General features: G+C 40.3%; 1 protein-coding gene across 1 annotated transcript; it reads left to right on the plus strand.

Moving 5' to 3' along the window:
* Positions 1-8,608: 8,608 nt before the first annotated feature.
* Positions 8,609-9,014, plus strand: LOC112820632 (protein transport protein Sec61 subunit gamma). The gene has a single exon (XM_025867611.2). The coding sequence runs from the start codon at positions 8,679-8,681 to the stop codon at positions 8,883-8,885; it is 207 nt and encodes a 68-aa protein (XP_025723396.1). The 5' UTR covers positions 8,609-8,678; the 3' UTR covers positions 8,886-9,014.
* The last annotated feature ends 3,372 nt before the right edge of the window (positions 9,015-12,386 follow it).

The following is a 12,386-nucleotide window of genomic DNA, read 5'->3' on the forward strand; positions in this document are numbered from 1 at the left end:
ACTGTGATCGGTGACAGTCGGGCCACTGCTCCTCCAGCAGGGACCCAACAAACGGCAGAACCGGGGAGACTCCCCTTCCTCCCCTGGAAGGAGCGGCGCGGAAGCGCACCGCAGGGATCTGATGGGTTTGGAGACTCCACACGGGGTCGGGTGCCAGAGATAGCAACGCTCGGTCACAGGCCGGGTGAGCACGGAGAGCGGCCGGAGACCAGGGAGACGGGAGTGACTGCTTTTCTCTGGGGACGCATTGAGGAGCGGGGCCCCGAGTTCTCGGCTCCTCTGGGGCGGAGATTGGGAGGCCGCCATTTTCACTCTCGTCCTCCAAAGCCCTACGGAAAGCTTGCAGGGAACAAAAGCTCCTGAGAGCAAACCCGAGCAGATTACTTAGCCAGGATCCGGCAAGGGCGGGGCAATTCCACCTGGGCCAAAGACACTTGAGAATCACTGCGACAGACCCCTCTGCCAGAAGATCAAAAGAACATCCCGTCAAAACCAAGTTTACCGATAAATGAGAACTGAAAAACTCCAGTGCTAGGGAAATATAGCACAAAGAATTCATGGCTTTTTTCCAATGATTCTTTAGTCTTTCAAAGTTAATCTTTAAATTTTTCTTTCTTTTTTTCCTTTTTAAATTTTCTTCTTTCCTTTTTCAACCAACTTCTTACCTTATCAATTCCTTTTTTAAAAATCGTTTTTAATGTTCATTTTTACAGTCATATTCTATCCCTTCATTGTATTTAACCTTATTTTTGTGTATATATAAGTTTTTCTTTCTTTGAAATTTTGGGATATGGTTTCTTCTAACAGACCAAAATACACCCAAAATCGAGTGTATGGCTCTGTTCTATTCATCAGCCTAATCATATTCTCTTCGTTTTATTCCCCCCACACGCCCCCTGGTTTCAGGTCTCTTCTGATTTGTTTAGTGTATATTTCTCTGGGGTCATTGTTGTCCTTTTAGTATTTTGTTATCTCGTTCATCTATTCTTCTCTGGAAAGAATGACAAAACGGAAAAACTCAACTCAAAAAAAAGAACAAGAGGCAGTACCCACTGCCAGGGACCAATCAATAGGGACATTAGTAAGATGTTGGTACTAGAGTTCAGAATAATGATTATAAAGACACTAGCTGGGCTTGAAAAAAGCATAGAAGACACTAGAAAATCCCTTTCTGGAGAAATAAAAGAACTAAAATCTAACCAAGTCAAAATCAAAAAGGCTATTAATGAGGTGCAATAAAAAATGGAGGCTCTAACTGCTAGGAGAGATGAGGTAGAAGAGAGAATTAGTGATGTAGAAGACCAAATGATGGAGAATAAAGAAGCTGAGAAAAAGAGATAAACTACTGGATCATGAGGGGAGAATTCCAGAGATAAGTGATACCGTAAAGTGAAACAATATTAGAATAATTGGGATCCCAGAAGAAGAAGAAAGAGAGAGGGGGGCAGAAGGTATATTGGAACAAATTATAGCAGAGAACTTCCCTAATATGGGGAAGGAAACAGGCATCAAAATCCGGGAGGCACAGAGAACCCCCCTCAAAATCAATATAAATAGGTCAAAACCCTGACATCTAATAGTAAGACTTACAAATCTCAGACAAAGAGAAAATTCTGAAAGCAGTTCGGGACAAGAGGTCTGTAACCTACAACAGTAGAAACATTAGATTGGCAGCAGACCTATCCACAGAGACCTGGCAGGCCCGAAAGGACTGGCATGATATATTCAGGGTACTAAATGAGAAAAATATGCAGCCAAGAATACTATATCCAGCTGGGCTGTCATTGAAAATAGAAGGAGTGATAAAAAGCCTCCAGGACAAACAGAAACTAAAAGAATTTGCAATCACCAAGCCAGTCCTACAAGAAATATTAAAAGGGGTCCTCTAAGCAAAGAGAGATCCCAAAAGTAACATAGACCAGAAAGGAACAGAGACAATATACAGTAACAGTCACCTTACAGGCAATACAATGGCACTAAATTCATATCTTTCAATAATTACCCTGAATGTAAATGAGCTAAATGCCCCAATCAAAAGACACAGGGTATCAGTTGGATAAAAAAGCAAGACCCGTCTATATGCTGTCTGCAAGAGACTCGTTTTAGATGCAAAGACACCTCCAGATTTTAAAGTGAGGGGGTGGAAAACCATTTATCATGCTAATGGATATCAAAAGAAAGCTGGGGTGGCATACCTTATATCAGACAAATTAGATTTTATTTATTTAAAAAAAAGTTTTTAAAGATTTTATTTATTTGACAGAGAGAGACACAGCGAGAGAGGGAACACAAACAGGGAGTGGGAGAATGAGAAGCAGGCTTCCTGCTGAGCAGGGAGCCCAGTGTGGGGCAGCTCAATCCCAGGACCCTGGGATCATGGCCTAAGCTGAAGGCAGATGCTTAATGACTGAGCCACCCAGGAGCCCCAGACAAATTAGATTTTAAACCAAAGACTGTAATAAGAGATGAGGAAGGGCACTATATCATACTTAAAGGGTCTGTTCAACAAGAAGTTCTAAGAGTTGTAAATATTTATGTCCCAAACATGGGAGTAGCCAATTATATAAGCCAATTAATAACAAAATCAAAGAAACACATCAACAATAATACAATAATAGTAGGGGACTTTAACACTCCCCTCACTGAAAATGGACAGATCATCTAGGCAAAAAATCAACAAGGAAATAAGTGGGTTTTTTAAAAATATTTTATTTATTTGAGAGAGAGAGATTATGAGAGGGGGGAGGGTTAGAGGGACAAGCAGACTCCTTGCTGAGCAGGGAGCCCGATATGGGACTCGATCCTGGGACTCCAGGATCATGACCTGAGCCGAAGGCAGTGGCTTAACCAACTGAGCCACCCAGGCGCCCCAGGACATAAGGGTTTTAAATGACACACTGGACCAGATGGGTTTCACAGATATATTCAGAACATTCCATCCCAAAGCAACAGAATACACATTCTTCTCTAGTGCACATGGAACATTCTCCAGAATAGATCACATCCTGGGTCACAAATCAGGTCTCAACCGGTACCAAAAGATTGGGATCATGCCCTGCATATTTTTGGACCACAGTACTTTGAAACTTGAACTCAATCACAAAAGGAAAGTTGGACAGAACTCAAATACGTGGAGGCTAAAGAGCATCCTACTAAAGAATGAATGGGTCAACCAGGAAATTAAAGAAGAATTTTGAAAATCCACGGAAACAAATGAAAATGAAAACATAACTGTTCAAATTCTTTGGAATGCAGCAAAGCCTGTCCTAAGAGGGAAGTATATAAAAATACAAGCCTTTCTCAAGAAACAAGAAAGGTCTCAAATATACAACATAGCCCTACACCTAAAGGAGCTGGAGAAAGAACAGCAAATAAAGCCTAAACCCAGCAGGAGAAGAGAAATAATAAAGATCGGAGCAGAAATCAATGAAATCGAAACCAAAAGAATAGTAGAACAGATCAACAAAACTAGGAGCTGGTTCTTTGGAAGAATTAATAAGACTGATAAACCCCTGGACAGACTTATCAAAAAGAAAAGAGAAAGGACCCAAATAAATAAAATCATGAATGAAAGAGGAGAGATCACAACCAACACCAAAGAAATTCAAAGAATTATAAGAACATATTATGAGCAACTATATGCCAACAATTTAGGCAATCTGGAAGAAATGGATGCATTCCTAGAGACATATAAACTACTAAAACTGAACCAGGGAAGAAATAGAAAACCTGAACAGACCCATAACCAAAGGAAATTGAGCAGTAATCAAAAATCTCCCAACAAACAAGAGTCCAGGGCCAGATGGCTTCCCAGGGGAATTCTACCAAACTTTTAAAGAAGAATTAATACCTATTCTTCTGAAACTGTTCCAAAAAATAGAAATGGAAGGAAAACTTCCAAAGTCATTTTATGAAGCCAGCATTACCTTGATCCCAAAACCAGACAAAGACCCCACCACAAAGGAGAATTACAGACGAATATCTCTGATGAACATGGATGCAAAAATTCTCACCAAAATACTAGCCAGTAGGATCCAACAGTACATTAAAAGGATTATTCACCATGACCAAGTGGGATTTATTCCTGGGCTGCAAGTTTGGTTCAACATCTGCAAATCAATCAATGTGATACATACATTAATAGAAGAAAGGACAAGAACCATATGATCCTCTCAACAGATGCAGAAAAAGCATTTGACAAAGTACAGCATCCTTTCTGGATTAAAACTCTTCACAGTGTAGGGATAAAGGATACATACCTCAATATCATAAAGGCCATCTATGAAAAACCCACAGCGAATATCATTCTCAATGGGGAAAAACTGAGAGCTTTCCCCCTAAGGTCAGGAATGCGGCAGGGATGTCCACTATCACCACTGCTATTCAACATAGTACTAGAAGTCCTAGCTACAGCAATCAGACAACAAAAAGAAATCAAAGGCATCCAAATCTGCAAAGAAGAAGTCAATCCCTCTTTGCAGATGATATGATACTTTATGTGGAAAAGCCAAAAACTCCCTGCCGAAACTGCTAGAACTCATAGGAATTCAGTAAAGTGGTAGGATATAAAATCAATGCACAGAAATCAGTTGCATTTCTATACAACAACGAGACAGAAGAAAGAGAAATTAAGGAGTTGATCTCATTTACAATTGCACCAAAACCATAAGATACCTAGGAATAAATCTAACCAAAGAGACAAAGAATCTTTACTCAGAAAACTCTAGAATACTCATGAAAGAAATTGAGGAAGACACAAAGAAATGGAAAAACACTCCATGCTCATGGATTGGAAGAACAAGTATTGTTAAAATGTCTCTGCTACCTAGAGCAATCTACACATTCAATCCCTATCAAAATACCATCAACCTTTTTTCACAGAGCTGGAACAAATAATCCTAAAATTTGTATGGAACCAGAAAAGACCCCAAATAGCCAGAAGATTGTTGAAAAAGAAAACCAAAGCTGGTGGCATCACAATTCCAGACTTCAAGCTTTATTACAAAGCTGTAATCATCAAGACAGTATGGTACTGGCACAAAAACAGACACATAGATCAATGGAATAGAGAACTCAGAAATGGACCCTCAACTCTATGGTCAAGTAATCTTTGACAAAGTAGGAGAGAATATCCAATGAAAAAAAGACAGTCTCTGCAGCAAATGGTGTTGGGAAAATTGGACAGCCACATGCAGAAGAATGAAACTGGACCATTTCCTTACACCTACACAAAAATTTAGACTCAAAATGAATGAAAGACCTAAATGTGAGACAGGAATCCATGAAAATCCTTGAGGGGAACACAGCCAGCAACCTCTTTGACCTTGGCTGCAGCAACTTCTTCCTAGACCCATTGTCAAAGACAGGGGAAACAAAGGCAAAAATGAACTATTGGGACTTCAAGATAAAAAGCTTTTGCACAGCAAAAGAAACAGTCAACAAAACCAAAAGACAACCAACAGAATGGGAGAAGATAGACATACAGATAAAGGGCTAGTATCTAAAATCTATAAAGAACATATCAAACTCAACACCCAAAGAACAAATAATCCAATCAAGAAATGGGCAGAAGACATGAACAGACATTTCTGCAAAGAAGACCTCCATATGGCCAACAGACACATGAAAAAGTGCTCAACATCACTCGGCATCAGGGAAATACAAATCAAAACTACAGAGATACCGCCTCACACCACTCAGAATGGCTAAAATTAACAAGTCGGGAAACAACAGATGTTGGTGAGGATGCGGAGAAAGGGGAACCCTCCTACACTGTTGGTGGGAATGCAAGCTGGTGCAGCCACTCTGGAAAACAGTATGGAGGTTCCTCAAAAAGTTGAAAATAGAGCTTCCCTATGACCCAGCAATTGCACTACTAGGTATTTACCCCAAAGATACAAACGTAGTAATCCAAAGGAGCACCTGCACCGCGATGTTTATAGTAGCAATGTCCACAATAGCCAAACTATGGAAAGAGCCCAGATGTCCATTGACAGATGAATGGATAGAAGATATGGTATATAGATACAAAATAGAATATTACACAGCCATCAAAAAAAAAATGAAGTCTTGCCATTTGCAACCACATGGATGGAACTAGAGGGTATTATGCTAAGTGAAATAAGTCAATCAGAGAAAGACAATTATCATATTTTCTCACTGATATGTGGAATTTGAGAAACTAAGGCAGAGGATCATAGGGAAAGGGAGGGAAAAATGAAACAAGACAAAACCAGAGAGGGAGACAAACCATAAGAGACTCTTAAACCCAGGAAACAAACAGGGTTGCTGGAGGGGAGGGGGGTGGAGGGGTGGGGTGGCTGGGTGGTGGACACTGGGGAGGGTATGCATTGTGGTGAACACTGTGTATTGTGTAAGACTGATGAATCACAGACCTGTACCCCTGAAACAAATAATACATTATATGTTAATGAAGGAGGGCATATGATGTAATGAGCACTGGGTGTTATATGCAACTGATGAGGCACTAAATTCTACCCCTGAAAGTAATAATACACTATATGTTGACTAAATTGAATTTAAATTAAAAAAAAAATTTTATGGGGCGCCTGGGTGGCTCAGTCATTGAGCGTCTGCCTTTGGCTCAGGTCATGGTCCCAGGGTCCTGGGATCACCCCACATCGGGCTCCCTGAGGCCTGCTTCTCCCTCTCCCACTCCCCCTGCTTGTGTTCCCTCTCTCGCTGTCTCTCTCTCTGTCAAAAAATAAATAAAATATTTTTAAAAAGATATATAAATAAATAAAATAAAAATTTTTAAAGAGTGATAAACGGGGGGGGGGGGGGGCGTTTTCTTCTAAGGCCTGGGTGGGGCAGTGCTTGTCCCTGCCTACTTGCCTTCCAACTATCCTTCACCATTCCCCCCTCTGTAGAGGTAACCCTAACTGCTGTTAGGGAAGAAGGGCGATGACGGATCGATCATAGCTACTTCTTGCTGGCCAGGGGCGTTGGGTGGGGCGGCAGGCAAGGTTCCTCTCATACCCACTTCTCAAGGGGTCCCCTGTAGATATCTGGTTTGACCTCCACGTGAGGTTCCAACTGAACCACCATTTGGAGTTTGATGACCTTTATTTTGGAAGATATAAAGGTTAGGGCATTTAGGAGACAAGGCCCAAAACACAATGGAAGACCGAGAACAGCCAGGGGTCTGGTGAGAGGTAGAGGCTGTTTTAGTGAACTCCCCACCTACTGCGAAGAGAGGGCAGGGGAAAGGAATGCAATAAGGATTATGATTTTGATAAGATTTAAGGAAAATAACATTTAAGAAGACTGATCTCTGTCTTGTGGCTTCAAGACTAGTTTGAGGTCCTCTCTGGGTTCACAGAGGGATTTCAGTTCCTTGCTTTTAGGCCCCATTGGGGACCAGGGTTTGACCCTGGAATGGTGGATCCAGACTTCAAATTTAGAGGGGGGCGTGCATATCCTGGTATCCACAGCGAAAGTGTCCTGTTATGCCCAAAACACCTTTGCGACAAGGGAAAGTTGTGGGGTCCTTAAGGTGGACCCCACTTAGGGGTCCTGCTGTTAAGGCCCAAACCACTTCAGCCTGAGTTTCCCAGACCTGGGAATTAATATCAGCCTCTATTAAAGGGAGGCAATTGCTAGTTTGCCCAGGAGCTATCAATATGAGAGTTAATATCTCTACCTAAGAGAAGTGTGGGGCGCTCAGGCATTAAGAACGAGTGAGAGAAAATTAGATCTCCCCAGGTGCATCCCAGAAGGTGAGAAAAAAATTTGGCTTATGGGTCGCCCAGTGACGCTCTTAAGGACAACACTGTGGTTGGACAGTTGGCTCAGGGCAGAGAGTAGAACGGAAAAGGTGGCTCCAGTAACAAGAAGGAAATCGACTGGTTTTCAGAATAAAAGTTTCTTGTTTAAAAAAGAAAAAAGAAAGAAAGGGCAACCAAAATCTGAGCCACTTTCTGTATCCTTATCTTATGTAAATCCTTTGATCTGGTTATTTATAAATCAAAAGTAAAAGTTTCCTTATACCAGGTCCAAGTCATTATTCTTGCTCATCATAAAAGCCAAATTAGACTCCTTTGTATTAACTGACACTCAGGTGCAGCTGTGTTAACAATAGATAAAATAGAATTTAAGGGGGAAAAAAAGGATTGTAAGGGAGAATGAGAGAACTCATTGATAGGAGGAATAATCTGCTAAGAAGACACATAGCTTCAAATGCTGATGCACCTAACAAAATATCTTCCTTAAAAAAAGCAAAAAGTGATATGATTTGGAGGCAAAATTTCAAAAAAGCCCAATGATAGTGGGACACTTTAACACATCTCAGAAACTGAGATATCAAGAAGACAAAAAATTAGTAAGGTTAGAAATGATTTGAAGAGTGCAGTTAGTTTTTATCTAATAGGTGTATATGATATTTTAATCCCCCAAACTGAAGAACATATATTCTTCTCAAATATATCAAACATAAAAATGTTCTGTGTTACAAAGATACAAATGTAGGGACCCGAAGGGGTACGTGTACCCCAATGTTTATAGCAGCAATGTCCACAATAGCCAAACTGTGGAAAGAGCCAAGATGTCCATCGACAGATGAATGGATAAAGAAGATGTGGTACGGTTCCGGTGGCCCTAGGTCAGTTCGTATTTGTGCTACGTGTCGCTGGCGTCTGAGCTGTTGGCTGGCAGGCATCATGGATCAGGTAATGCAGTTTGTTGAGCCAAGTCGGCAGTTTGTGAAGGACTCAATTCGGCTGGTTAAAAGATGCACTAAACCTGATAGAAAAGAATTCCAGAAGATTGCCATGGCGACAGCAATAGGATTTGCTATAATGGGATTCATTGGCTTTTTTGTGAAATTGATCCATATCCCTATTAATAACATCATTGTTGGCGGCTGAATACCTTTTTAGAAGAGTTTTTCATCTTGGGGATTGGTGAATAAGTGAGGATTTGAGAAGCTCATGGAGTAAAAATTTGCCTATGTTTTGTGTTTTTCTTTCATTTTTTTTTTTGTCTTCCAAGGTGTTTTGTATTTGTAAATTAAAACAATTCAAAATAAACTTATCTTTTTTCCATCAAAAAAAAAAAAAAGAAGATGTGGTATATATACACAATGGAATATTATGCAGCCATCAAAAGGAATGAGATCTTGCCATTTGCAACGACGTGGATGGAACTGGAGGGTGTTATGCTGAGTGAAATAAGTCAATCAGAGAAAGACATGTATCATATGACCTCACTGATATGAGGAATCCTTAATCTCAGGAAACAAACTGAGTGTTACTGGAGTGGTTGGGGGTGGGAGGGATGGGGTGGCTGGGTGATAGACATTGGGGAGCGTATGTGCTACGGTGAGCGCTGTGAATTTTGCAAGACTGTTGAATCACAGATCTGTACTTCTGAAACAAATAATGCAACATATTTTAAGAAAAAAGGAAAAGAAGAAGATAACAGGAGAGGAAGAAAAGGGGAGTATGTCAGAGGGGGAGACGAACCATGAGAGATGATGGACTCTGAAAAACAAACTGAGGGTTCTAGAGGGGAGGGGGGTAGGGGGATGGGTTAGCCTGGTGATGGGTATTGAGGAGGGCACGTTCTGCATGGAGCACTGGGTGTTATGAACAAACAATGAATCATGGAACACTGCATCAAAAACTAATGATGTAATATATGGTGATTAACATAACAATAAAAAATTAAAAAAAAATGTTCTGTGTTAGACCACAGATTTCAAAAAGAAAAATAAAATCACATAAGTTATATTCATGGAACACAACGCAACATAAAATTAGAATTAACATACCAACAGGGGGCCCTGGGTGGCTCAGTTGGTTAAGCATCTGCCTTCAGCTCAGGTCATGATCTCAGGGTCCTTGGATCAAGCCCCAACATCAGGCTCCCTGCTCAGCAGAGAGTCTGCTTCTCCCTCTCCCTCTGCTTGCTGCTCCCCCTACTTGTACTCTCTCTTTCTGTGTCAAATAAATAAAATCTTAAAAAAAAAAAAAAGAATTAACATACCATCAAAAAGGGACTATGCCTAACAATATAGAGATTTAACAAGAGAATATAAGGTGCACCAATAAATTTACACCACTATGAAAACCTGAGATGAGATGGATGATTTGCTTAGAAAATGTAAATTATCCAAATTGGCTCAACAAGTAGAAAACCATAATATTTCAATAGCTCAAGAAGATATTGCAAAGGTATAGTCAATTCCCTAGCAATGTTTACTAGATTAACATCCAAAAATTAATACGTTGGTTAATAATAGCAGTAACAAATAAATAGATAAATAAAAATAGTCAAAAAGACTAAATTAGCAATGACAGCAAACCTTGTAAAATACCTGGGAATAAATGTACTAAGTTATTCAAGTCACTATTGACTAACACAAAAAGACTGAAAATAAAAGAGCCATATCATGTTGATGGGCAAAAGTCTCAGTATGGTAAAGATATCACTTCAATCCAAAATACTATAAATCCATGAATTCAGCGCAATTTCAATCTAAAGCTCTGTGAGATTTTTCAAGCACCTTGGGAGGCTGTTTCTAAAATTAAAATAGATGTTTAAATGTACACAATAAGATAATTTTGAAATGAGAATAAGATACTATAAAGCAATAGTAATTTAAACAATATTTTATGTGGGGTTTTCCCAGAAAAAGCCAAATCAACAGATTATAATACAAATCCTGATGCAGCTCCAAGTGTAAAAGAACATTTTGCTTTGTATGTGATAAAGCATTTCAAATCAGTGAGAAAAAGAACAGAATATTGAATGAATCCTTTTGGAAAAATTGACTACCCATGAAGAAAACAAATTGAAGTCATATCATTCACAAAAATGTGTAGAAGATGGATTAAAGATCTTAAAATTTTTTTTATCTTCCAGATAAAGATGATAGATTGAACACACTCATTTACTTTTCCTCCTTGCTGAAAACCAACTGACAAGACAACAAGGGGATTTCTTTTTTTTTTTTAAGATTTTATTTATTTATTTGAGAGAGAGAGAGACAGCGAGAGAGCATGAGCAGGGGGGAGGGGCAGAAGGAGAGGGAGAAACAGACTCCCCACTGAGCAGGGAGCTTGATCCCTGCTTGACCCCAGGGGCTTAATCTCAGGACCCTGAGATCATTACCTAAGCGGAAGGCAGACACTTAACCCACTGAGCCACCCAGGCGCCCTGGGGATTTCTTTTTTTAAGGCAAAACCCCACAAAGGCAAAGAAAATGAAAGAGGAGGCAACACGATAGAATTTGCGAAGCTGGAAAGGAGCTGGACTAACTTAGCCCCAGACACATTGATTTTGACACCAGCAAGGGGGAAAGCTAAGAAACAACCTAGTTTCCACCCAGAACCTCCAGGAATTGGGACACCAAGTATCTCTGAAGTGAGCATGGAGGAAGGGCTGGAAACAGGAATTTGTTGGAAGTAGAGTTAAGAAACAGCAAGACCCTCAGATCTCCTGGAATCCCTGGGAAGCAGTGCCTTTACCTGATATGTCGGAAGATTAGAGGTTGATTCTTGGGGAGACAAAGAAAAAATAAGACAGGGATGCCTGGGATCGAGCCCCGTATCGGGCTCCGTGCTCAGTGGGGAGCCTGCTTCTCCCTCTGCCTGCCGCTCCCCCTGCTTGTGCTCTCTCTCTCTCTCTCTGACAAATAGATGAATGAAGATCTTAAAAAAAGAAAAAGAAAAAAATAAGACAATTATTAATTTATTTTTAAGTGGGCTCCACACCCAGAATGGAGCCCAACGTTGGGCTTTAACTCACGACCCTGAGATCAAGACCTGAGCTGAGAGCAAGAGTTGGATACTTAACCAACTGAGCCACCCGGGTGCCCCAAGACAATGATTAATTTTAAAGAAAATAAAAAGATAATGGATTGTGGTATACGTATGTCTCAGCTTAGTTGTAACAAGATTTTATATAGTATTAACCTCAGCCAGAGAGAGAGCACCTTACGTTTAGGGAAAAAGCAATTGGAATGACAGCAGATTTCTCTTAAGAAACCATGAAGGCCAGAAGGAAGTGTCACACTTTTCAAGGGCAGGGAAAAAAACAAAAAACTATCTGTTCAGAATTCTATGTCCAGAGAACTGATCCTTCAGGAATAAAGAGGAAATCAAGATCTTCTCAGATGAAGGAAAATTAAAAGAATTTGTCACCAGCAGACCTAAAGGAATGATGAAAGGAGCTTCCTCAGACAGAAAAATCAGTGATTATAGAAGAAGGAATCTTGAACAAGGGAAGAATACAAATGTGGTGAGGTCTAAGAGAACAATGGAGCATGCAGTGAGCATAGGAGATACACATAATATGCCAGGTGGCCATTCCCAGCTGCTCCATTTATATGTAGCTTTCCTGATGCCCACGAGCACAGAGCTTCC

Source organism: Callorhinus ursinus, unplaced genomic scaffold (assembly GCF_003265705.2).
Source record: "Callorhinus ursinus isolate GAN/ISIS: 27379988/994484 unplaced genomic scaffold, GSC_fseal_2.0 scaffold10, whole genome shotgun sequence".
Lineage (NCBI taxonomy): Eukaryota > Metazoa > Chordata > Mammalia > Carnivora > Otariidae > Callorhinus > Callorhinus ursinus.